The sequence below is a fragment of the Xenia sp. Carnegie-2017 genome, unplaced genomic scaffold (genome assembly GCF_021976095.1).
Source record: "Xenia sp. Carnegie-2017 unplaced genomic scaffold, XeniaSp_v1 HiC_scaffold_16, whole genome shotgun sequence".
Lineage (NCBI taxonomy): Eukaryota > Metazoa > Cnidaria > Anthozoa > Malacalcyonacea > Xeniidae > Xenia > Xenia sp. Carnegie-2017.
In genome coordinates, this window is record NW_025813469.1 from 2,292,318 (window position 1) to 2,318,970 (window position 26,653).

At 37.8% G+C, this 26,653-nt stretch overlaps 3 protein-coding genes across 3 annotated transcripts; 1 reads left to right on the forward strand and 2 right to left on the reverse strand.

Moving 5' to 3' along the window:
• Nucleotides 1-790: 790 nt before the first annotated feature.
• On the reverse strand, nt 791-13,684 carry LOC124437321 (nuclear pore complex protein Nup93-like). The gene is made up of 27 exons (XM_046987304.1): nt 13,335-13,684; nt 12,846-12,963; nt 12,584-12,646; nt 12,236-12,364; nt 12,075-12,149; nt 11,569-11,658; nt 11,386-11,471; nt 11,223-11,282; nt 10,100-10,235; nt 9,391-9,488; nt 8,301-8,360; nt 8,121-8,198; nt 7,947-8,034; nt 7,636-7,729; nt 6,968-7,044; nt 6,477-6,591; nt 5,667-5,790; nt 4,885-4,957; nt 4,721-4,765; nt 4,252-4,368; nt 4,112-4,156; nt 3,840-3,913; nt 3,161-3,278; nt 2,980-3,063; nt 2,235-2,305; nt 1,716-1,770; nt 791-1,425 (listed from the first exon to the last, which is right to left on the reverse strand). The coding sequence occupies exons 1-27, from the start codon at nt 13,502-13,504 to the stop codon at nt 1,306-1,308; spliced, it is 2,463 nt and encodes an 820-aa protein (XP_046843260.1). The 5' UTR covers nt 13,505-13,684; the 3' UTR covers nt 791-1,305.
• Nucleotides 13,685-13,777: 93 nt separating this feature from the next.
• LOC124437326 (U6 snRNA phosphodiesterase-like) lies at nt 13,778-18,214 on the forward strand. The gene is made up of 8 exons (XM_046987309.1): nt 13,778-14,149; nt 14,335-14,480; nt 15,271-15,460; nt 16,188-16,241; nt 16,337-16,376; nt 16,507-16,572; nt 16,768-16,851; nt 17,597-18,214. The coding sequence occupies exons 1-8, from the start codon at nt 13,998-14,000 to the stop codon at nt 17,711-17,713; spliced, it is 849 nt and encodes a 282-aa protein (XP_046843265.1). The 5' UTR covers nt 13,778-13,997; the 3' UTR covers nt 17,714-18,214.
• Nucleotides 17,749-26,608, reverse strand: LOC124437155 (regulator of G-protein signaling protein-like). The gene is made up of 14 exons (XM_046987164.1): nt 26,527-26,608; nt 25,967-26,367; nt 24,713-24,775; nt 24,262-24,379; nt 23,382-23,652; nt 22,758-22,954; nt 22,419-22,536; nt 21,378-21,492; nt 20,696-20,816; nt 20,130-20,232; nt 19,592-19,730; nt 19,220-19,344; nt 18,304-18,443; nt 17,749-17,855 (listed from the first exon to the last, which is right to left on the reverse strand). The coding sequence occupies exons 1-14, from the start codon at nt 26,606-26,608 to the stop codon at nt 17,800-17,802; spliced, it is 2,049 nt and encodes a 682-aa protein (XP_046843120.1). The 3' UTR covers nt 17,749-17,799.
• Nucleotides 26,609-26,653: the final 45 nt, after the last annotated feature.

Here is a 26,653-nt window from a genome sequence, read left to right on the forward strand (position 1 = left end):
TTTGCCTTTAAAAGCGAGCGCTGATTTATAAATACAATCAATGTCTCAAATGATTACTTTCAAATACGTAACTGAATATATCATATAAAGGTGCATTTCTGCGTTTATAGTTGAAATTGATGATACAGGTGCAGTAGGTCTAAATGTAATTTCAGATACTCGTATATAAATGAAACTTACCGAAGATGAAGTACTTAATTCAACATGAGAAAAGGGCTTTGCTATATGATAAGAACAAAATGAAGAAAAAAGTTAAAACAAAAATTACCTTCTTTGGAGTAGACACCTTAAACTATTTCTCATTACTTACGTTAGAAGATTCAATAGCTTGCTCGAGGCGGCTTTTCAAGGTACTCCTGTCCAATGACATTCCCCGTTCAAAACAAATCGTCAAATCTTGTCAACCACCTTAACTTCAAACCACTAAGCAATCTTCCATGTTCCCACGAACCAAATCGAAATTGTTCTTGATGAAAACCCGTTTGTCTTCAACTCGTGAACTTTGTTCACGTCAACTCGCCTCGGCGATTATATTCCAGCCAACATTATGTAAATCATTATCTAGCCGAATGATTATAGTGTGAAAATGTCGCCTCTTAAATATCATCCCAAACACTAATGTGCCATATTTGCATATCGCCAAAAAGACCGAGTGTTTTAGGCATTCTGCCGAAATTCGCGTTAAATTTGAAAAAATGAAGAAAACTTGTGGTCATTGACAATATAATAGCCAAACGACACATATTTCGTGCATATGTTATGTGAGCAGAGTTATCGATAAGACAGCTTCTACATTCAAATTGCATGATATTCATTTTCTCACTCACTCACTCAATATAACAAGGTGGTTAGTTGTAAACAAGTGCATCGCAGATGACTACTACACAAGAAAAGCGTTTTTTGTTTTCAAAATCAACAGTTTTGCAAAGTTTGGCGATGTTTAAGGGAAACAAGTTTCCAACGGACACTTGTTTCGAAGATGTGCTACGAAAAAAAAAGGTCTCTGATTTGACACACAGACGATACATACGCACTGGCACTTCTACTTCATCCCCCCCCCTTGAAACACGGTTAATTTCTCATAAATGGGGGGGGAGGGGAAGGGGCACTATGTAAAAATACACATTACATCAATGCTATGATCATATATCCTGTACGTGTATATGTAAATCATATTAAGTATTCCTTCACGAAATTATCAAGTTCAATAAACTTTGGAGTCATATGCGCGAAACTGAATAATTGCTACCTGAGCACGACCGGAAACATTCCGATACCATCCGAAGATAAGTCGAGATCAATCAATCAGTTCATGAGGACTTCCAGTTGTACAAGTCGGGCACTTGTGTCTCCAGGCATTCGATACGGAAGCAAACCAGCAAAAGTTATCAAAGCTCTGGCTTGTTGGCGAATATTTTTACGGAACTATAAACAAAATAAATGACAATCAGATTTGCAAAAATCGGTTTTCTTCAAATAAGCTCACTTTCGTGCGCATGTCATGACTGCACCAAAGATTTTCACGCAACAGTAGCAAAATAAATTCGAAGATTTTCCAAGTTAACTCACAACAACTCTGCATTAATATGTAAGAAGTCAACCGACATTTTTTTTCATATTTCATGTCAAAAGCTTTCATTCAAACGTAAATGTTGTATTTTGATCAGCGGCAAAATTTCTTAAAATAATACTTCACGTAAAATAATAATACTTACAGTTTGCAATCCACCTTCTCGACCGAGCGTTGCCGGGGAACTGGGATAGTCAGGTCTATAAAAAAAATCAAAAAAGAAAAGCCATAGTATCATATATAAATGGCAACTTTTACACCTACTATGAAAAATCATAGGAAAAATTAATTCCTAATTAATTAATTAATTCTTTAATAATTAATTTGTCATTATAGGAGAAAATATGGGACTGGTTTTCCAAATGGTGAATGGCTAACATCATTGTACGAAGGTTATAATTAATTGGTTCATTTTGATCAGCGGTAGTACGGAGCTAGTTTTCAACTAGTGAATGGCTAACATCATCATTGTATGAAGGTTATAATTAATTGGTTCATTTTGATCAGCGATAGTACGGAGCTAGTTTTCAACTAGTGGATGGCTAACATCATTATTGTACGAAGGTTATAATTAATTGGTTCATTTTGATCAGTGGTAATACGAGCATCAGAGAAAATCAAAATCATGATCATAACATAAAGATAATGAATTGATTACAGCTACCTTCTTTCTTTGTATTTGTTATACAGGATGGTCATAGTCGCAATCAGAATATCAGGAAGACATCGACGAATCTGTTGGATTAAAATGCATTAGGATTAGATCATCTCTAATCAAGCTTGATTTTTCCAATTTCCATGTTTACAAAGACACGGGTTTCCACATTATTTCTCTACATGATGAAGACACTAAACTGGTGTATATGAGAATTCAAGTTTCAACATAAGATCATTCCTAATGAAGACACTAGACTGTAGTATATAGCTAAAAACTCAAGTTTCAACATCAGATCACTCCTGGTGAAGACACTAGACTGTAGTATATAGCTAAAAACTCAAGTTTCAACATAAGATCACTCCTAATGAAGACACTAGACTGTAGTATATAGCTAAAAACTTAAGTTTCAACATAAAATCACTCCTGGTGAAGACACTAGACTGTAGTATATAGCTAAAAACTCTAGTTTCAACATAAGATCACTCCTAATGAAGACACTAGACTGTAGTATATAGCTAAAAACTCAAGTTTCAACATCAGATCACTCCTGGTGAAGACACTAGACTGTAGTATATAGCTAAAAACTTAAGTTTCAACATAAAATCACTCCTGGTGAAGACACTAGACTGTAGTATATAGCTAAGAACTCAAGTTTAAACATAAGATCACTCCTGGTGAAGATACCACATTAGAGTATATAAGTTTTTTGGGAAGATACTAAAATGAAACAACAAAATGCCAAAGATCTCACCTCATCCGTGTACTGCCTAAATGACGAAACCTTTTGATCTACGCTCGCACCACTTAATGGAACCAACTGCAACTTTTTCATAACCTTAAATGAACATGAAGCAAAACAGAAAATTTTTTTGATTGAATCGATGGATGAAAAAATGAGACCATGATAAATGATGTGGAAGACGAGCCAGTACCTCAAACGCTTCATCCGTTAGATTTTGATGGTAAAGATCAAAGAATTGAATGAGATCACAGAGAAGATAAAACGTGTTTAATGTCATTCGAGATGCGTTGTTACCCTGGCTTTTATATCTAAATTGAAAATGTACGAAATACTTTCAAAAAAGCCAAATGGAAACACACATATCCCCGTAACAACGTCAAAACTTCACAAAAATACTTTCAACAAAACAAAATGGAAAAACACATATCCCCGTGACAACGTCAAAACTTCACAAAAATACTCTCAATAAAACAAAATGGAAACACACATATCCCCGTGACAACGTCAAAACTTCACAAAAATACTATCAATAAAACAAAATGGAAACACACATATCCCCGTAACAACGTCAAAACTTCACAAAAATACTATCAATAAAACAAAATGGAAACACACATATCCCCGTAACAACGTCAAAACTTCACAAAAATACTTTCAACAAAACAAAATGGAAACACACATATCTCTGATATCAGACTTAGTAACTTCCTTCGGAAATGCACAACACAAGTCAAAAGAAGTGGAAAAAGCCACGTTCAACACGATAATTCACTTAACATTTAAAAGATTTTCCGGATGAAGATAGTTTTGATGAATATTCGGCGAAAAATAGATGCAAAATTACATGAAGTATCCCAAGTGCAACCAACCTTTCGGCAACATTGAAAGCCAGAGTTTTCAATCTGTCTCGGTTAGAATTTGGAGTTGGTGCAGTTGAAACGACCTTATCAAAGGAATAAAATTCCATCAACGAATGAAAACAACAATAGTTAAATGAAATAACCAATTAGATTGTTAGATTGATTTGATAAACAATAATTGACAAAGAGGATTAATAAAAATACAAAAAAAAATTTTTAAATTTTTTTTATATTTTATATCCAAAATGTAAATAGTCAAAATCGCATAATAGAAAACATACCTGACTAAGAAGCTTGTTCAACACTTCCACTGTCTTCTCGTGATTCTATGTAACAAACGAACGGTGAATGCGAATAATCTACAAGGAGGGGCGTTGGAATTTCCTTCTACGATAAAAAACTCAATTGAATCTATTCATACCTTGGCAAGGTCATAAAGCCTAGCGGCCTCTTCAAAGAGACCTTTCTCTTCCGTATCCTTGGCAACAACGTTGATAATGTCTTCGATGTCGCCTTGAAATTTTTCGATGCAGCCAAACTATGAAGCGAAGAGAAAATGGATAAAATAAGTTACATTAAGAGTTAATATCAGCACACAACTATGCAGCATGTTTAGGAGCTGCAAGAAAACAAATGAAAAGTTAAAAAAATTCAAGCGTGTTTACGAGCTGCAAGTTAAAGAGATGAAAAGCACTTGGTCCAGTCCGGATCCACGGAGAAGAGTTTGGGTATTGGATGAAGAAAATATCAAATGAGTAAAACGCAAGGTTTTGAGCTTTTGGTATAGAATGGTGAAATGTACGATGACGATGAGTTCAGCTCTATGTACGTTAATGAAAAGTATGATAGTAATGAAGTCAACGACAAAGCCGACGGTAAATTATACTTACCTTTCTAGTGCCATCAACATCCACGTGACCCAACAGCAACTCGAACTGTGAATATAAATAAAGTACACGTGGACGTGAACATACATTGATTGCGACACTCTCAAATGTGGGGGACTGGGGAGATACTAGAAGATAATGCGCGATCTTTGAAGCACGATTACTACCTCACGTGTTTCCAGTACGAGTTCGCTGACGCATTTATTGAACAAATTTTCTCCACCGGGGCTTCTCAGCTTCCTAAAAGCAAAGTGGTACAGCTCAGCGATAGTGCTCTATGGCCAAAAGGTGTTGCAAAAATAAAAAATTAAAGGGTTGCAAAAGATACAATACAAGGGATGCAAGACAATGGACCAAGAGATACAATAAAGGGATGCAAGGGATACAATAAAGGGATGCAAGGGATACAATAAAGGGATGCAAGGTATACAATAAAGGATGCAGGGGATACAATAAAGAGATGCAAGGTATACAATAAAGGATGCAAGGGATACAATAAAGGGATGCAAGGTATACAATAAAGGATGCAAGGTATATAATAAAGGGATGCAAGGTATACAATAAAGGATACAAGGGATACAATAAAGGATGCAAAGGATACAATAAAAGATGCAAGAGATACAATAAAGGGATGCAAGGGATACAATAAAGGAATGCAAGGTATACAATAAAGGATGCAAGGGATACAATGAAAGGATGAAAGGTATACAATAAAGGATGCAAGGGATACAATAAAGGGATGCAAGAGATACAATAAAGGGATGCAAGGTATACAATAAAGGATGCAAGGGATACAATAAAGGATGCAAGGGATACAATAAAGGATGCAAGGGATACAATAAAGGATGCAAGGGATATAGATCAAACCAGATCGCAATGGAATTGATTTGTTGATTCAACTAGTTAACTAAGGTGTGAATGACGTGTCAACTGTTTAAAAATACTTAACCTCAAAAGATAAAAATACTGCAAAGCTTCTCGCGGATCCGTAATCTCAAACTTTCTTGTATAAGATTTGATAAGACGAGCAAAGTTTATTTTTCGAATTCCAAGATCGGACAAATCTTTGGTTACTACAGCAGCCAAAGAAAAAATGTATCAGATTTTCAGAATGCAACAGAACAGAGTACCGCATCAACACAGGTTCAAGTTTATAACATGTCGTTTAGCTATTTTAAAAGATTTACGATTTTCAAATACAGACAAACGTAAATTGGGTTGAAATTTTAAATCTGCTCCTTTTGTAACATCATTACAGATGATGTAGATTAAAGTTTATTTTTCAAATCAGACTTAAAATTATCATACACACCCGCAATTCCGTGAGCACATACAACAAGACATAAAACAACTGGTAAGTATTACGTAGCAGAAAATGTCTGGTTGACCTAATGAAAGGTTATCAAACTAGTTGAACAAAAATTAATCAAAGGTTATCAAACTGGTTGAACAAAAATTAATCAAAAGTTATCAAATTGGTTGAAAAAAAGTTATCAAACTGGTCAAAATGTCTGGTTGACCTAATCAAAGGTTATGAAACTGTTTGACCAAAAGTTAATCAAAGGTTATACAACTGGTTAAAATGACTGTTTAACCTAATCAAAGGTTATCAAACTGGTTGACCCAGAAGGTAATCAAAGTTTATCAAACTTATCAAAACGACTGTTAAACCTGATCAGAAGATATCAAACTTGAGCAAAGATGATTAAAGGTTATCAAAACTTTCAGACATGAAGTTTATAATGAACACTGTTCTTACACAATGGTGCTTGCACGGTTTCAGATAGAATGAGAAGATTTCGCAAATACATGACAATGGCGAAGTGGATGGCATGACTGCGATACGCTTCGATGCGAGAAAGGAACTCCACAGCCTGGAAACAAATACTGCACACGTTAGAAGGCATCTCCGGTAAAAAACCCCAGTCAACATTGAGAGCAAAGTTAATTTTGCATGCGTATCAGGGACGGGGGGGGAGGTGATGGTTAGGCGTGTGCAAATTTAATATAAGACCGCTTGATCATATGTTCAATTAGTAAGATTTAGAGCAAGTAAACCCGATGAAGAACCCACCCGGTAAAAATAGTTTTCAAAGGTTGACTTTTATTGGTGACTTAATTCATAAACAAAAACACGAGACAAGGGAACATTGTCCTTCATCAAAGATGTACCTCAAATACATATTATGCGTGAATGAAGAATACTATATACGATACATACGTGAATTGTAATGAAAGATAATAGCATACCGCTTCAAACTGTGCTGACAACATCAAAACTTGAAAATACAACAGCGGATTATCGCTCGCCTTGAAATACGATTCACCTGAAGAGAACAACATTTAATACCGATATTTTTTGACGAAGGGATAATGGTTGATAAAGAGTGTTGAAGAAGGGTAAAACACAACAGGGAGAGGTTCACTATGGTTTTGTAAGAGGGGGTGCGTTAGCTTGGATTGGATTTTGCGGTTACTCGTTGCCGTGGTATGTCAGAAAATTGCGTTCTATTTTCATCATGAATGTGATAACTTTGAAAGCGTGCTCCATTAATTGCAATTGCTTAAATGTTTGGTATATTTGTATTTCTTTAGGAAAAATGGCACCCCTCTTTCGCCAATAGCCTAGGACAGTGGGTGCGCCCATCCTCTCCCCCTAAATCCATCTCTGATCTACAATATTAACAAGTTTTTTCAAGAATACCAATTAATCCACCATTATAGAAAACTAATTACCACTTACATGCAGTGCTGTAGAACTAAATTTAGATAGAAGGGGGACTCCCTCCCTAAGCCCCACCCCACTTCTACAGCACTGCTTACATGTCGAACAAGAATTTGTTTTTCCAGCAACAACAACAGCAGCCAATATATTAAATCATAATAAAAATGAATGGATAGAATGTAAAAATTCCTACCATATTCTTCCAACAAAAGCATCTGAAGATTTTGCAATGTCAATGTACCAGGACTGTGGTCTCGGGTTTCGCTGCTCGATACAATATGACAAAGCTAAATGGGTAAATATCTCCATCAAACTTTCATCGCAACACCTCAACACCAACGCGTGATCAAATCGTCCCCCCCTTGGGGTAAAAAAGATCATCACCCCAAGAAATACCAATGCTCTCTCACTGGCAGTAATATTAACGGGTAATCAAATCATCCCCCCCTTCGAGTAAAAAAGATCATCACCCCACGAAATACCAATACTCTCTCACTGGCATACCTTTAACCACAGATAATCATCAGTTTTCGTGATTACATCTGACAATTCTTCAGCGTCAGAAATATGACCCAAGACAGTGTACACTGCCCTGTAAATTTAAAAGACACGAATAGAGTCACCTTGAGAGATGGTACACGTAGTTCAAACATTCTCACCATGCTCAGACATCCTTACCTCTTGAACGGGTCGGAACCGTTGTTCACTGACCGCCGATATTGAAGGCGCAATTCTTCTTCCAAGCTTGGATGTAATCTGTATGAAACAATGAAAAAAGCGGTTGTTCCTATACGGATGTTGACCATGCTGAAAGGCACATAAATCGTGGTAAAGAATCATTTAAAAAGCTGTAAAAACCTCTTGTCCTCATTGCGCATATAATCCTGGAGATATTCTTTCAATTTTGAAGTGTGATGTCTATAAAATGAATAGATCGAGAATGAAATTGTGTACTAAAGACAACAATTTCATTCTTGTCATTCAGTGGAGAAAATACAAAAATGAACACGTCTTGCAAAGATTTTCATTCGTTCCCTGGTGATGAACATGACAATGGAGGAGGCTTTTCAATTGGTCACACCAACATGGTGATGAACATGACAATGGAGGAGGTTTTTCAATTGGTCACAACAACATGGTGATGAACATGACAATGGAGGAGGCTTTTCAATTGGTCACAACAACATGGTGATGAACATGACAATGGAGGAGGCTTTTCAATTGGTCACAACAACATGGTGATGAACATGACAATGGAGGAGGCTTTTCAATTGGTCACAACAACATGGTGATGAACATGACAATGGAGGAGGCTTTTCAATTGGTCACAACAACATGGTGATGAACATGACAATGGAGGAGGTTTTTCAATTGGTCACACCAACATGGTGACTATGACGTCACGTGAAAAAACGCTCTTTAACTGTATACTTTATAAGAAACATTCTCGAAGTGAGTTCAGAGCAACACATGAAAAATCAATCCACCAGGATTAATACATACTTCAATAAAATCATGGTGTACTACTTCAACACATGGTGTACTACTTCAGCACATGGTGTACTACTTCAATAAAATCATGGTGTACTACTTCAACACATGGTGTACTACTTCAACACATGGTGTACTACTTCAGCACATGGTGTACTACTTCAACACATGGTGTACTACTTCAGCACAAGGTGTACTACTTCAACACATGGTGTACTACTTTAGCACATGGTGTACTACTTCAACACATGGTGTACTACTTCAACACATGGTGTACTACTTCAACACATGGTGTACTACTTCAGCACATGGTGTACTACTTCAGCACATGGTGTACTACTTTAGCACAATTACTAAGAACACACACAGTCTCCATATTCAACTAACTAGTACCAATCCCCTGTAGTAATACACGGTAATCTTTTTTAAAGAATTTGACGTAGTTATTCCTACATACGGGGATATTTCGGCCACTTGAATCGCCGCGTCAAGATCACCACATCTGATACAATAGTAGATAAACGGCCACAGCGGAACACCTTCAACTTCGCCGTCCTAAATTGATGAGTTACAACGAGTTTCTTTAAAGACAATATATATGGTCATTTACCCCCCCCCGGTTTCATTCACCCAGATGACAATCAATCGACCCGCTGGGCTTGTTTACCAAAAAAATGACCAGCAACTCGCATGGATTTTTTCCACCAAGATATTGACTATTCATAGCTCGATCGATGAAATATCACAACATTCTTTAAGTCCCGTTCACACGATCTAATTTTGTCGGATCCAAGAAAACGGATCGTGTGAACGTGTTTGAAGTGAGCATTCGACAATCTCAAAAGCATTATAGAATTAGAAGTTGCTCTATTTTTATCAGATAACATCACAGGAAGGGCGACCAGGCTAAAGCTTTTTACTCTCTATACTTCTCAAATTTGAGCAAACGCGAGAAATTAGATTTGAAAAAGACTTGAAAACAAGTATAAAATTACGCAGATATATCGATAAAAGTACTAGATAACACAAATAACTGCTTTCAAGACAATAAATATTCAAACGAATATAAATGTCAACAAAACTATCGGACCGTCTGAACAAGTAACCAAAAGTCGGAACCGAAACAATCGGATCGGGTCTTTATACTTTTCTCCTAACTTCAATACCTCAAGTTCATGCGAGATGGCAACCATCGGTCGTATCTTTAAAAAACTCTTTACTAAAAAGAAAACACCTGGAACACCTCCAAGCTGAGCTTGCTGTAGATTATTGTACACTGTTCTTTCTATGTATTTCTGATACCTACACAACGATGGGGGAAATATACACTCAGTTAAAACAATCAAAAGGGGAGTAACTAGGGATATAAACACAATGTTGCATCGACCATTGGGGAAGAGGGGAGGGGTGACTAGGGATATTCGTACTCAGTTAAACGGCCATTACGAGGATAACTAGGGACGTGTACATCCACTTGAAACGGCCATTACGAGGATATGATAATACAAAGATATTCGTAGTATGCGAGATGATTATTTGAGGTTTTGCCAAGTGAATTAAGGTAGCTCTTGGAGATCACTGATTGATACTTATGATCATACAAGGATATTCATAGTATCCGAGATGATTATTTGAGGTTTTGCCAAGTTAATTAAGGTAGCTTTTGGAGATCACTGATTGATACTTATGATCATACAAAGATATTCATAGTATGCGAGATGATTATTTGAGGTTTTGCCAAGTGAATTAAGGTAGCTTTTGGAGATCACTGATTGATACTTAAGATTATACAAGGATATTCATAGTATGCGAGATGATTATTTGAGGTTTTGCCAAGTGAATTAAGGTAGCTTTTGGAGATCACTGATTGATACTTATGATTATACAAGGATATTCATAGTATGCGAGATGATTATTTGAGGTATTAAAGCCTGGTTCAGACGAGTAAAATACAGCACGAACGTCGAGACTTTTGTTTCTATTGCTCTAGAGGTTTATAAAGACAAAGAGAATGGGATTTTCTTTAAATCTTCTTTTTGTTCTTCTCTTAGCTTACGCTTGAATATTTTCCTTATGCCTGCGCTTATGTTGACGCTTATGTCATGTGCTTCGTTGTTGATTATCTTTGTTTTATCTTTTGTCTACGCTTGTGCTTATCATTATTTCACTCGTGTGAACCAGGCTTTAATGATCCACAGGATGATCCACAGGATGATCCACAGGTATTCATGATCCACAAGATGATCTGAGGACAAAATGATGGCAGTGCCAAACAAAAAGTTAACATACCGTTTCTCTAAAAATGATCGCGCACGCTGTATGAAAAAACCCTGTGAGTCTACGGAAAATCTGGAATGGAATAACAAAAAACATTTTTAATATTCCTCTCTGTGCTATATTGCAACTGGAACGTCGAAATCTTCCCCAGATGTCATGCGCAAGAGTCAAGTACCTTGACCTTTCAGCAGAGGAGGTTGACGATATCGTTGCATTGAGGTCAGTCATTTGATCAACTAGCATCCAGCAATCTTTGATGTGCTATATTGTGTTGTGTAGAATAAATTGTTCACGAAATTTTCACAAATGAGAACGTGAATACGAAGCACATGCAAACAAAGTTGCTAAATAATAATACCTGGTCATCGAATTTGCTTGCCGTGTTGTGAAAGCCATCAACGAGGTCAAAATCCATTCCCTGAAGGACAGCTTCGTTGTGCATATAGATCTGAAATCACATGATACCAACTCATCTCCAGTTTTCTCAAAGGAAGAAACAACGCGTCACATGCGTTTTTGCCTTCCCGGGAGCTTGAGCATGCCTCGCGCCTCTTTATATTAGGAGACTGGTGAAGAGCGTGAACAAAAAGTGTGATGGTGTCAGCTTTTGCTATATTTGCGTGAGATATCACAAAATGAGCCCAGGAGCCTGAGCATGCCTTGCGCCTCCTTATATTAGGAGACTGGTGATGAGCGTGAACAAAAAGTGTGATGGTGTCAGCTTTTGCCATTTTTGCGTGAAATATCACGAAAAATCGTGAGTATGAAGGTGTATAATCATGATTAAAGAGGGGTTCTAGTGGGTATGACATATTAGCTAGGGATAGAGCGCTGCATGCCAAAGTATAGTAATATAGTGCTAACCTGTCTTGCATATGCCATTTCAATGAAATCCAGGCCACTTCTCTGAGAGAGATCAACACGATTGAAAGCACCGTCCTTCAATTGATTTTGAAACAAAATGTATCAATTAAGAATATATCTTAGAAAGGGAGCAAAAAGATTTTCAGTCTCAGTGCCCTCACCATGATCTCGGTTGAGAAATCAAGAGAATCTTGATCGGAACCCAGTAGAGAATTTAAGATTTTCAACTTCTCTTGTTCCCAGTCTTGCTCCATACATCTCCAATGATTCCTCTCCGCTTCATCAAATGTCTAAGACAGAGGAATACAAACATTGAATAAGCAGCAGACTAAACATAAATTTCTATCAAAACAAGAGTCGTGACCAACGCATTACTTTGTGCCAAGAACTACTTGGAAGAAGGTGCAATTGATTTGAGTCACATGACAATTGATTTGGATCACATGACAAGAGGGGAAGAATTCTACATGAAGATGACAATGATGCAATTAATCATCAAAATGACATACATTCTTTTTGGATTCTTCTATTGCAGCCAGGATAGCATTTTCCCTTTCATTTCTCAAAAAACCCTAAAATTTCAATAAGTATCAAATGTCAAACTGGAGACAGTCTGTGAAACAAAAACACAAACACAATCCAACAACATTTGCTGTGATCCATTCCCAAAGAGCAACCCAACCTAGCTTGCTAAAACATCCTTAATAAATACTATATATTCAAAATTAAAAGTACTTAAGGCTTTCCTAAGATACATTGTTTAATGATTACCTGAATGTCCGCATCTCTGATTGGTTCCAATGGTTCAAAGGTATTGGCCGTACTAAGATTATCTAATTTTTCAGACAACTTTGGTAAATCAAAGCCTTTGGAACCGAGCAGTATAGACCTGGTCAACATAGAATAATCATATTACATCAAGTAATATAAATATCTGAACAACACAAACAGTAGATTTTTGACGTACACAAATTTGTCAAAGAATGCTTGAGAAAGTAGTCCAAAAAGCTTGATGTTACTGGCTTTCAAAGTTTTTAAATATAAATGTTGGTGTACAACTAACTGACAAAGATGGGGGTTAGTGGAAGGTGGTTCATAGGTTTAGCCATCCAAGAATGTGGAGGTTGTATTATCCATTAAGGTCAAAAGTTGGGTATTTTCTTTCAACAAATGAACTCATTACACATAAATGTGCCAGATGAATGAAAAAAAGGAGGGAAGTGTGAACAACAGTTAACAGATATTTTCTCATTAACTTACGCTCTGACATCAGCATCGTCGCCAGCCCCCCCTGTTGTTTTCTTCCACAGTCGGTCACCTGCTTCTGCCAATTGATGCAGGTTTCTCTCTATCCTCGGAAGCTCGCCACCACTCTCAATGTCCGCTGTCAGCTGTTCGGCTTGCTGAAGCAAATCACTAAATCCTGACATCCTTTTTCAGCAAACGCGACAAGTTTTATATTGAAAACCACACTTTAAAAACAGGTTGTTTCAAATTCTCTTCACTTGAACATTAAGCTCAAAACTTCGAAAAAAAGCGTACAGTTTGATACTTTGAATATCAATCTTCAAAAGCGTTTCACTTTCTTTTCAAATTTCCGCCATGGCAATTTCGTGAGCCCCCGCACACTTATGGCAAAATATCGTTAAAACGATTTCATGTAATGCAAATATAACTGTCTACTTTTTAACAATATGGCGGCAATTAAAGAATGAGAAAACGGCAGACTAACGCATCGATTAAAATATACAATTTTGCCCGATCAAGATAACTCGTAGTGTATATATAAGTTGGGAAATGCTGTAACTGCTTGCTGGCTATTTCGTTTTTACATTCTTTGGTGAAACTTTCAAGTTTCAACTTCATACTATACGAGCTTGCAGGTTGTTGAATTTAAACTAGTCGACATTAAATCACACTTCAATGATAAATAGCTTAAAACTGCTCGCTGATACGTATGGCGAAGATGAAGACGATACAAACGAAGCAGACGCGGTCAAAACTACACCAAGCTCTCAGGGAATAAAACGACAAAGAGAGAGTAACGATGACATCAATGGCTTAGAGAAAATAAGGTTTCCATAAAGATACAAGTTTATCGTTTCACTCCCTCCCCCCCCTGTATCCAGACCACAATCAGAGTGGAGCTTAAGACTTTAGTAAAATAAACATTATACTGCACACCATGACACGGGTGAAGTAGTAAGCTTGCGCGCGCATCGATGCTTAAAATCCCTTTCCATTCTTTTTCCTTTCATAGCAAAGAAAAGCTGGAAATTCCAAGTGGAATACTAGACATGTTTAATGGCAGCGAAGGTTGGCCCGATGACGCGTCACTTCACCAAGGACGGACACGTGGTTTTAATCATTTTCCCGGCAACTGGGCGACGCATGTTTTTGTGCCATGTACGCATCTTGCGTGTTGAGGTTTTTTTTTGTAATCAGGAAAAGTGACAATCATGGTTTTCAGTCATCATTGTTGATGTTGAGAACATGACGGTGGAACATCGTGTTACATGTTTGTAGATGTAGATCGTCCAGGTTAGCAGAGTCCTGAGAAAGACTGTTGGTGTTGACTGCTGTACAGAGTTAAAGATGACTACCGCTAAGGTCGTCGAAACGTCAGTCAACATCAACACCAACAGTACTTCTCAGGACTATACTGACCTGGACGATCTAAATGCACAAACATTTGACGAAACTCCCGGGTTCAAACCATAAACTTCATTTAGAACAGTGTTAGGTGGATAGGATACGTTTTTTGGTTAGTAGGCTTGGCAATTTTACTAACAGGATTTAGGCAATCTTTTCATTCTCTGAGAAGGCCACAGGTCACTAAGTGATTTTATATAGGGAAAAGTAAAGTCATCCGCTTGAAGCTAGATGAGATCTTTGAGCAGCCGCTTAAGTGCACTAAAGCCCTTGGACAACATCATCGTCGTCACTTTCAATGACATCATCATCGTCGTCACTTTCAATGACATCATCATCGTCTTCACTTTCAATGACATCATCGTCTTCACTTTCAATGACATCATCGTCGTCACTTTCAATGACATCATCATCGTCGTTATTTTCAATGACATCATCATCGTCGTCACTTTCAATGACATCGTCATCATCATCATCACTTTCAACATCATTCTTTTCTCAATAATGGTTCAGTTTAGCAATCGATCTTTCACGTTATTTTTAGTTGATCTTCCCGAAACCTTTGACCTCTTTATATCGTACCTACGAAAGATTTGGTCCAATGAAGACTTCGAGTTGCACATATTTGACACGCGTGATTTCCACGTAAGCATATCGCGAACAGTTCCCATCAGGCATCATTGGATTAAGCCGCTGACCAAACTCTTGGAGCATGGCTTCCACGGAAAACGCAGGTAAGAAGTCTTGGGTGTAATACTTATTAGAAATAAAACGCGTGCTCTGATTGGTCTACAGCTAAGTTTGCAATAGCCTGTAAAAACCGATCTGAGCTCAATCAAAGATAATTTGCAAAACAATCATGACTACATATCAAAGGAAAAATCAAAACGTTTGTGTTTTAAATTTGTCTGTTTCGCATTTTTGTTTTATAAATGAAATAAAACATGTTTTTCGTTTTTACAAAGGTTTATGCAAACCCCAGAGACGTTTGTGTGAACTCTCGAGCAGGTGCAAACCTCCACCTTTGGTCTCGGGCTTGCACTGCTCTGCTCTCGAGTTCTCCCAAAGGTCTCCTCGGTTTGCATAAACATGTGCAAACACAGTAAACATCGTTTATTTCATACCTCTTACACACGTGAAAATGAGTAATAGGTATTAATTCTTTACAACAGACAGAATGACAACCTTAGCAGTAGTCATCTTCAGAGTTAAAAGATGAGCTTTTTTCTCATTTTTGACTACTGAAGATGACTACCGCTAAGGTTGTCGAAACGTCAGTCAACAACAACAAAAACAGTCCTTCTCAGGACTATACTAGCCTGGACGATCTACATCTACAAACATGTAACGATACTCCCGGGTTCAAACCATTTACTTTATTAGACATTTTGATAATCAACGCGGGAGAATTTTTCCACAGAGAAAACACTCATATCAATTCTAACAATTGTTCCAATTTAGGTTCATTTGTGATTTTCAGAAAGTTTCTTTGTACGTTAACGATGACAGAACGCGGTGGGTTGAAAATTTTATCTAAACCTATAAACAACTGTTTTTTAGAAGTACATTTCAGCATCACGTACGCTTTTTTTCTTTTGTGTTACCATAAGGACGTTCTTGGCTTTAGATGTCACCATTGGGATATCACAGGTAATCCATTAAAAATCCTCTAATCCTCCATTGTACCGAGATTATCCTACATGAGTAGCGTAAGCTCTCCCGAAATCTACCGTTCAAATTTGAGTAACGTTCTGAACATGACATGGTTCTTTTATTTAAGTTGAAGGATTTGGTGCTAGTTGTCGACAAGGCGTTTCGGGAGTTTGGTCTTCAGGAATATTACGATGTAAGAATGACGAAAACAAGATCATAAATATGTACAAAATACGCTAACATGCTGTCATTGTCACTTATTGCCATTACTTTATGTAATTGTGTTTATCGCTAATCAGCTTTACTACACATATTCTTCGCCTGCTTACGTGACAACATTTCTAAGAAGCTTTCCATGAATTTTTCTGCTGATTTTTTGTATATACAGGAACCGTCATTTCACGCCAGTTTTGCCTGGTGTTTGGGCGACGCAAAGGAACATATCACATCATCGATGTTGACAAAACTTCAGGTAAATCCGAACTTTGGTCTATTTAACTGGCATTTTTTTATCATTATTCCGCTTACCCGTAAGCCATCAAAATGTGAAGTCACTTTGTGCGATGGAAGTTAATTGAATGAGCAGTTGGCATTTTTATTGTGGAATGTCGGAGTTCACTGGTACTTGAGATGAAGATCGTTCATGTTTAAATTATGTGAAGTCACTTTGAGCGATGGAAGTTAATTGAATGAGCAGTTGGCATTTTTATTGTGGAATGTCGGAGTTCACTGGTACTTAAGATGAAGATCGTTCATGTTTAAATTACATCGATAGTATTTCACATGACAACATTTTTGACGGCATGAAAAAATCCAGGATTGCATGTGTATTTAGGAGGAGGAAGAGGAAGGGGGGGATGTTTCTGCTAAAATGGGAGAGGTATTTTGATTGTGATAAACCCTTTTATGGTTATTGAAAACGTAATGTTTTGAGGGTTTACCTCCCTACCCCCCCCGTTCATGTTTAAATTCCATCGATAGTTTTTCACATGACAACATTTTTGACGGCATGAAAAAATCCAGGAGGGCATGTGTATTTAGGAAGAGGAAGGGGGGATGTTTCTGCTAAAATGGGAGAGGTATTTTGATTGTGATAAACCCTTTTATGGTTATTGAAAACATAATATTTTGAGGGTTGACCTCCTACCCTCTTGTTGCTGAACTTTAAGGTCGATGTATTTCGATTGTAACGACAATCAACTATTTTCCTCTTCAAGAGCATTTTGGATTCTTACATGGAGGAAAGTTCTTCGCTCGTCGTTGAAACCAAAGAGATTCGTTGCCACATCGGCAACAAATCATTTCACTTCGATTTGCTTCGAAAGTTCGAATAAAATAGTTGTTTAAAGAAAATCAACTGACGCCAAAATGCCTCAAATGACATTTACTAATTCAATAATCAACTTTACGACAATGATTTTTACGATATGATTCGCAAACCTGTCATAAGAGAAAAGCTCAGCCTTGAATCTTCGTCTGTAAAGTGAAAAAATAAACAAATGTTAATTGATGCAAACGTTGAAAATTTTACCAAATTTTACCAAAACATTGTTTTCCAAGCTGAATATTAACAAAGTATGTATAAACACACAAACATCATAACTCAATTTAAAAAGTTACAAACAAAACCAGTTTCACGAGCCCATCTCATGCTAAATGATAAAATTCTTTTGGAACATTAAATTTTTTTCTGCTTGTTGGTAGCTCTCAGTTATCGTTTGCAAAAATAATATAAAAATGTAAGCACAGACAAGGATGTTTTGTCAGCAAATGTAAATAACACAGTATTTTTCTGAATACTTACTGTACTCAATTAAAAGGACGAAGCAATTGTATATTGGCTTGTCTACGAAATATTCAACTGACCGCTAACGAACCTGGACGCTAACGAACTGAGCGCTATTCAACTGCAGCGCTAACGAACCTGGAAGGATTGCAATTCGTCTGTAAGGAATGCCTTCTATATACAACGTTTCTTTGTCGTTTTTATGTTTATGTTTCCTGCGTCCTTTTCTCTCTTCTTTGCCAGCACCATCGTCAAATTTCATGTCGCTGGCTAAAAATCTTAACAAAAGAACAATGGTTGAAGTTCAAGTGTGTTCAAGTCTTAGTCGTTCCTAGACTTCCATTCAAATGTCGGTCGTTCCCAGACATCCAACTTGTCGCAGGCTAACCCAACTATCTACAGGCTAATATCAAACTGTTCTTAGATTTTTGACCATTTATTTGCACGAAACACGCGCTGCTATAAGCAAATGCAAAGTTATTGTAACGAAGGTCGAGAAATTCTGCCGTTAAATATCTTTATGCCATCGTAAATAAAGCCCTCTTCATTTCTGTATGATCAAACTTCGACTGCTTTTTGTGGATTTCAGCAGGCTATCTCACCCGACAATCTGCAGGCTATCTCACCCGAAAATCTGCAGGCTACCATAAACGACTATTTTCAACTAACTGCCATCGGTGACCATTGAACAACCCAGTGTTTCCAGACACTATATCCAGAGGCTGGTTGCACGAAGGCCGAATAGCGCTATCCACTGAATAGCAAATTTTTCTGAACGTTTAAAAAATCTCTTATAAGAGGAAAATGTACGATTTGAACTGTGCAATCACTGAAATAAAATATTGTTTCGAGGATTACAACATTTCTTTGTCGTAAAAAAAGTATAAACATCTTTTTTACAAGTTTGAGAAATTTTACTATGCATTGGATACCGCTATCTATAGACTTCCTTCAACCGGCCCCAGACAATTAAACAGTGCATATGACGTAACAGCATCAGACCACCACACTATAACTAGTGCAACAGTTCAACAAAGTTAAAGTATGGACTCACTTCTTCCAGTAATTGATGAGGGTACAAAACACGTAAATTTCAGCGTCGTGAAACAAGCCACGGTCGGAAATGCCAGAGTTGAACTCGTGACATATTCTATCGCTCATTTCATACGGGATATTGATCTATATTAGAACCATGACAAACTTTATATGACTTACATATGTGGAGCACCCCCCGTGAAGTGAACTAGCACTGAAGGTTTAGAACCATGACAAACTTTATATAACTTACATATGTGCAGCACCCCCCGTGAAGTGAACTAGCACTGAAGGTTTAGAACCATGACAAACTTTATATAACGTACATATGTAGAGCACACCACCCACCCACCCCGCGAAGTGAACAAGCACTGAAGGTTTATAATTGTACCTGTAATCTTGGCGGCAATGCAGAATCAAGAAAACAACAGATGATCGTCTTTGCTTTAGAACGAATCAGTTTTTCATCGTCTAGGGAGTAGTTGCCGGCCAGAGCACAAAGGGACGCACCGTCGACCATTTCCTTGAAGCTACATGAACATCCGGGACGAGGAAATGCATGATTCATAACCAAATCCATTCGTTAGTTTCAACATTAAATCAAAGGTTTTGACTAGTTTGTAAAGCGGGGGCATTTTGGAAATTGGAAAGGTCTCCGAGGTTTGCGTAAGCCAGTGCAAACACGAAAAACATCTTTTATTTCTCTTATGAAATAACAATAATGCGAAACAGACAAATTTAAAACATTTGAAGTTTTCTTTTAAAATGTTACTCATGATTGATTTGAAAACACTCATCACTCGATTTGATTGGTTGAGTTCAGATCGGTTTGCACGAGCCAATGCAAACACACAGCTATAGACCAGTCAGCGCATGCGTTATATTGTTTTTATATCAAAAGTAAATATGCTACTGTGTATAAAGCTTACCGCTGAACTTCCAACCAAAACCTCAAATCGCTTGCCAAATGGTCAGCAGAGATGACGCGATTATTTATGATTCTCTTATAGTTTTGATTTATATGCTTTCGACCTGCAAAAGTTCTACGTTAAAAATCAATGGCGTAGCAAACTCGATAATCATGGGGGAGGGGTGGGGTGCACATATTCAAACGTCCATGTTTTGCCGTATCACGTTCCTTTGAAATCAATTGTTTTCTATGGATTACAACATGGATATATGAATGTGTGCACCTCCCAAACGAACGAGTTTGCTAAGCCATGGACAGATTTTCTGATGGGGCACCCACCAAACATCCCTCGAAATAAATTGTTCACCATTCTAAAACATTTAATCCCCCTCAATTATCAGCAAAAACAAATCAGCAATACAGCTGAACTGAGTTTCTCTGGTTAATGTTTAAACTGCGCACACTACCCTTGATGGCTGCACTACTCTACCGCCACTAAAATCATTACTTTCTCTTACGTGGTATGAAATTTTCAGATAAATAGGAATTTAGACTCACGCTGGAGGATTCTAACGACTACAATACCTTCGGGGGAAATTTTAGATTCGCTCACAAGAAACCTTATGAAACACTCGCGGCTTTCGTGTTTAGTAACGCCGCGAATGAAAGCCATCATACTTTGACCAAACACAGCCCACAGTCCACGCTATAGAAGAAAAAAAAAGTTAAAGCTCGGGAGCCAGTTGCACAAAGCCTGGATAGCGTTATCCATTGGATAGAAATTTTCTTTAAACTTTTATAAAACCTTTTAAAAAACGAAAGATATGAGATTCGAACTGAGCAATCACTGAAATAAAATATAGTTTTGAAGGTTACGAAATTTCTTTGTCGTATGAAATATATTAACACCTTTTTTATAAGTTTGAAAATTTTTGCTATCCAATGGATAACGCTATCAAGGCTTCGTGCAACCGGCCCTGTATGCCCGGGAGCAGCAGTAGAAAAGGAGAAATGATTTTGAACCATAAAAAAAACTCGAAACTTCGAGAGTAAAACAACATCTTTTGCTTCGAATTAGTTAAATGTCATCCTCATCTTTAACGTAATCAGCCTAATACTTTACCCACATTACGCATCGTTTGAAATGAAAACAGTTCACGCAACAAAACCAATACAAAATGGTTATCCTCGGAGAAACTGACCCTCCTCCATTAACGGAGGTGAATACCCCCCCTGTTTGCTTCCTGGACTCTAACTCTGAGATTACCGTCTTTCCCCATGATGCAATCTTAGTGATTCCCATGAGAGTGTTACGAGCAGCGTACTTCTCCAAATCTTCCTCTTTTGCGTCTTCAGGGAATGTAGCAAGATATCGATAAAACCTACGGGAAAGTGAAATATTAAGACCGACCTCGTGCCCAGGGCTTTTGGTTTCCACGTGCGGGCTAGTGGGTCAGCGAAATGATCTCTGATCTAATCTGAACAACCCGTAGAAGCGAAAAGCAATGAGTAGAAAATTGATATTAAAATAATCTGGATTTAAGGAACATCGTAGTTTAATGTTATACAATTGTTTTAGAAGGGGATTTCGGAATGGCGAAAGAAAAATAAGGTAGTGTGAATCGTATTCACCGTACAGTGAGCTTAAAGAAATAATCCAACGGTCGAATAGGAACACAAAGGGATATTTAAGTATCATGTGTGATCTGTATGGTTAATTAAATCTTAATATAATTGAAGCCCACACATGCGCACTACGTTGAACCGTTGAGTCTTAGTCCACTGAGTCATAAGAAACCTGCAAAAACCTCACGGCATTAGGAATTAGAACGACTAAGGTTGCGTCGGGAATCTGATTAGGAATTCATTTCATTTTTTAAAGAGACAAGGAACTAAGGCCTAGTCCACACGTAGCCGAGTATTATCATAAACGAAGGTTTTTTTCAACCGTTTTGGCCTTTCGTCCACATGTAACCGGCGTTTTCATTGACGAATACGGAGATTTTTTAAATACGCTCTTCAGACTGTATATTTTTGAAAACGCCGGCTATTTGAATACGTGTGGACAGCTAAAACGGGGATTTTCGAATACGATGATATCAAAACTAGGATCCAGGCCACAAACTCTGATGATTTGTGCTTATTCTTACGTATTTTGGTGATTTCGCGTATTCGTGTGGACGGTAAATACGATTTGACAACGATACGTGTGGACGCAATTTTTTTCAAATACGGAGAAAAAAATATCCGTATTTTTAAATATCCGGATACGTGTGGACTAGGAACTAATACTGATCATGTGACTCACCATTGTTCCTCCAGGCTACGAATGACACACGCCTGCGCAGACACTAACATCGCTGGTGTCACGTGATCGATGAGCGGTATGTCTCTGATGATATCCGCCTGACAATGAAGACTTCTACCTTAAGAAAAAGAACCCAAGACGTTTTGGTGGGGCAAAAAGTTACGACAGCATTATCAAATATCGATATTCATTAACGAAACATTTTGAATTTAAAAGCAAACGACAATTTACTATCGATGAAAGAGCACGCAGAGGCACTCCTCTAAACACATAAAAACAAAGGAATTGTTTCTCTGCACAACAATCTTATACAAACGACAAAATACAATAACCGCTTACATGGATCTTCGATGTTTGCGAAGTACTGTTTCACTATCGCTCGTGCTTTTGCCTGCCTGGCTCGACTGTCCTTACTCTGAGTTTTCATTCGTTCAACGTCCTGCCAAAACTTCAATGGCATTAACACACCGTGATCGCTGAGGAAACGTTTCAGCCACAATAACTGCGTCGAGTCCGACAAAATGTCCGAGAAGAATCTGAAAAATAACATAAATAATCTAACTTTAAACTATGGACGAAAGTCATCAGTGATGAATACAAGAGTGATATATATATATATAATGATCATCGTAGCACACTAAGCTCCCATATAATGATCATCGTAGCACACTAAGCTCCCATATAATGATCATCGTACCACGCTAAGCTCCCATATAATGATCATCGTACCACACTAAGCTCCCATATAATGATCATCGTACCACACTAAGCTCCCATATAATGATCATCGTAACACACTAAGCTCCCATATAATGATCATCGTACCACGCTAAGCTCCCATATAATGATCATCGTACCACGCTAAGCTCCCATATAATGATCATCAAAGTGAAACAATGTTCATAATTTGATCTCCAATATGGCGTTTTTATCAAGTTAAGTCATGTCTACGATGTAAAATACCTCGGCTTTGGTGGACGAATTTTTAAAGCCACAGAGTTAAAAACACTTGATTTTCTAACCCTCCTGTTTGCCTTGCCGTAAAAATGCGATTTTCTTCTTGCATTTTCCGCCGAGACTTCCTCTTCTTTCACAAACGCCACAAGAGCTTCGGCCGCCTCTTCGTTTACTATAGTAAGTCTTCTCTTTCGTAAACTTCCCTCGTTTTCGAATTCCTCTTCGTCGCTCTCGGACAAGAGAACATCTTCTTCCTCGACGGCAACTTGTTGAGAATCTGTGATGGTAGAGAGCTTGATAAAAATGTAAGAACATACTAAATCTTATTCTTTGGAAATTTGTAGGCATTGTTATAGAGGTATCTTAAATTTGACATCAGCGCCTAACTTTGAATGAGCTACTGATGATCAAAGTTAGTTAGAGAAAATCCCGAGAAGGACTGTTTTTCACGATTACAATGACCTTAGAAAGGGCACAGCCAAAGAGGAGCAAAGTTGGCCGTTTCCCAGCACTTATTTTTCATGACAATTTCAAATTGACAGCTATAGCTAGATTGCTTTCTTTGGCTCGCCTTAAGAGACTTGTCCTCACTTTTTTTTCCTTAAATCATTCTTACGCCATTGAACCACTAGGAAACATGGTCAGTCCAAACCTCAGTTCAAATTTAACCCTGAAGTTATTGCAATTGCTAGCATGAAATTTCATGTTCAGCCGCAGAGTCTTGTATGAAATTGCCGACTTCAATAGAATGCACAAACCGTGGCATTTGGAATATACAATCACTACTTTTCACTAACTGCCGAAGCAAATCATTTGCTCAATCACGAAGGGCTTGGGAACAATTCTTTAATCGACCTCGCTATTGCATTGTCATGACAACCTATACCTCCCATTCCAAGACACAGTGCAAGGTCCAAAGCTCTGAGAACACGAAATGATTCGTTGTTTTCATTGTTTTCCAGTGCTTCCTCCAAAGCGACAGTTCCTCTTCTCCCGCATGATAACTAGAAAACAAGACAGAAGCTTCAGTAAATAATGATGAGAAAAATTTGAATCGACTGGTTTGAAAAAATAGACCACAAAGAAACATCGCCTTTTTGAATATTCAGACGATATGAAGTCGTTTGAAATATTACATTAGGGCACAATTAAACTTGACATATTCACAATATATCATTAATAAAAAAACACAATATTTGCCATAGGCCACTGTAAAATGACGATGTAACTTTTCTTCTACAATTTTTCGCGAAAAACTTCAAGTAGAAATTTACTCAAGAGGAAAGTACGGCAAGCTAGTACATACATATAGGTATAAATATATGAATTCTACTGACCAGTGTGTTTTTCAAATCGTCTTTATCGGCTTGAACGAATGCCTGCCAAGGATCGTACAGCACCTAGGTATTGGTGGAAAAAATCAATTTTCTTCTGCTTGCGCGACGGTCAAAAATACTTGTATGAATTTGATGGATAACTAAATACAGACTTCAATATATATAATGTATAGAAACTAAAATGTGGTCCCCTGAAAACCAAATGTAAACGCCTCAGATGTGAGCGTGAATTCTTTGCTTTCGTTGACAAAAATACTTCGATGTGTCGTGGTATTTTTTTTTAATTTGTTCTAAATTTGTTCTAAATTTAATTCAACAAAATTTCAGTCAATTCACTTTCTTTTCTTTTTTATTTGCAAAGATACTCTTACGAGTTTCATGGATTTTACAATAGGCGATTTCTTGGAAACCTTGTTAATGAGTAAGGTAGTCTAGATTAGTGACGATTAACAACTATACTTAATCACTGAGTCTACATTGGTGATTATAGGCGATTTGGGTTGGTCATTAGGTTAATCTAGATTGGTGTGGGTTAGCAACTTGGGTTGGTCAGTAGGTTAATCTAGATTGGCGTGGGTTGGCAACTTGGGTTGGTCAGTAGGTTAACTTATATTGGTGTATGTTGGCAACTTGATTGGTCAGTATGTTAATCTAGATTGGTGTGGGTTAGCAACTTGGGTTGGTCAGTAGGTTAATCTAGATTGGTGTGGGTTAGCAACTTGGGTTGGTCAGTAGGTTAATCTAGATTGGTGTGGATTGGCAACTTGGGTTGGTCAGTAGGTTAATCTAGATTGGTGTGGATTGGCAACTTGGGTTGGTCAGTAGGTTAATCTGGATTGGTGTGGATTGGCAATTTGGGTTGGTCAGTAGGTTAATCTAGATTGGTGTAGGTTGGCAACTTGGGTTGGTCAGTAGGTTAATCTAGATTGGTGTGGGTTAGCAACTTGGGTTGGTCAGTAGGTTAATCTAGATTGGTGTGGATTGGGTTGGTCATTAGGTTAACTTATATTGGTGTGGTTTGGCAACTTGATTGGTCAGTAGGTTAATCTAGATTGGTGTAGGTTGGCAACTTGGGTTGGTCAGTAGGTTAATCTAGATTGGTGTAGGTTGGCAACTTGGTTGGTCAGTGGGTTAATCTAGATTGGTGTAGGTTGGCAACTTGGGTTGGTCATTAGGTTAACTTATATTGGTGTGGGTTGGCAACTTGGGATGGTCAGTAGGTGAACAAATTGGAAGTATATTTAATCACATAACCTCGATTGTTTTATTAGCAATTCTCGATAACATGACGTCAGCATGACAACGCTGCAGAAGACGACAAAGGCGTTCACGCACATTGCAGTCCACCCGTATTTCCCGGATGCTACCATGTTGGAGATATGTAACCAGAATATTTCTACCAAGACGATACTTCAAATCGACAGCACTAGAGTTGGCTATAGCTATGTATGTTTGCACGTCCTCCCAAAACTGAAGATGTGCCAAGCTCAGTTTGTCGTTCTTCGACTTCAGATATGTCTGGAAAGGACCGCCAGCCAAACGGTCAGCGGTTATGGACAGTAGAAAGAGGTTGCCACAGTCCTTGGTATCATCTGAATCCGGGCAAAAGATGAAATACACTGTTGAAGTTATTTTTGATATATTTATGATAGAATCTGAAAAACGATGAAAATTAGAAAAGAGTAAAGAGTTTGAGAAATAGCGAAGGGCGAGGGAGGGAAAGGAGTAAATAGGGTCAGGGATGTGAGGATAGGGTCAGGGATGTGTGAATAGTGAAGGATGTCCTTTGTTGAGATGAGTGGACTTGCACAAACCTTTCCTCATGATGGGATGAATGGACTTGCACAAACCTTTCCTCATGATGGGATGAATGGACTTGCACAAACCTTTCCTCATGATGGGATGAATGGACTTGCACTAACCTTTCCTCATGAGAAAATT

Bases quoted from the DNA above. Each gene is read 5' to 3' on its own strand.
- LOC124437321 (XM_046987304.1), bottom strand. From the start codon at position 13,504: ATGTCAGGATTTAGTGATTTGCTTCAGCAAGCCGAACAGCTGACAGCG. The intron at 11,659-12,074 runs GTTAGCACTATA...ATGTGATTTCAG, and splicing joins AAATGGCATATGCAAGACAG to ATCTATATGCACAACGAAGC. The intron at 1,771-2,234 runs GTAGCTGTAATC...TTTTTTTTATAG, and splicing joins AACAAATACAAAGAAAGAAG to ACCTGACTATCCCAGTTCCC.
- LOC124437326 (XM_046987309.1), top strand. From the start codon at position 13,998: ATGATAAATAGCTTAAAACTGCTCGCTGATACGTATGGCGAAGATGAA. The intron at 16,242-16,336 runs GTGGGTTGAAAA...TGTTACCATAAG, and splicing joins GTTAACGATGACAGAACGCG to GACGTTCTTGGCTTTAGATG. The intron at 16,377-16,506 runs GTAATCCATTAA...CTTTTATTTAAG, and splicing joins TCACCATTGGGATATCACAG to TTGAAGGATTTGGTGCTAGT.
- LOC124437155 (XM_046987164.1), bottom strand. From the start codon at position 26,608: ATGAGGAAAGGTTTGTGCAAGTCCATTCATCCCATCATGAGGAAAGGT. The intron at 21,493-22,418 runs GTGAGTCACATG...ACTTTCCCGTAG, and splicing joins CGTAGCCTGGAGGAACAATG to GTTTTATCGATATCTTGCTA. The intron at 18,444-19,219 runs GTGAGTCCATAC...TCTTTTGTTAAG, and splicing joins CTCATCAATTACTGGAAGAA to ATTTTTAGCCAGCGACATGA.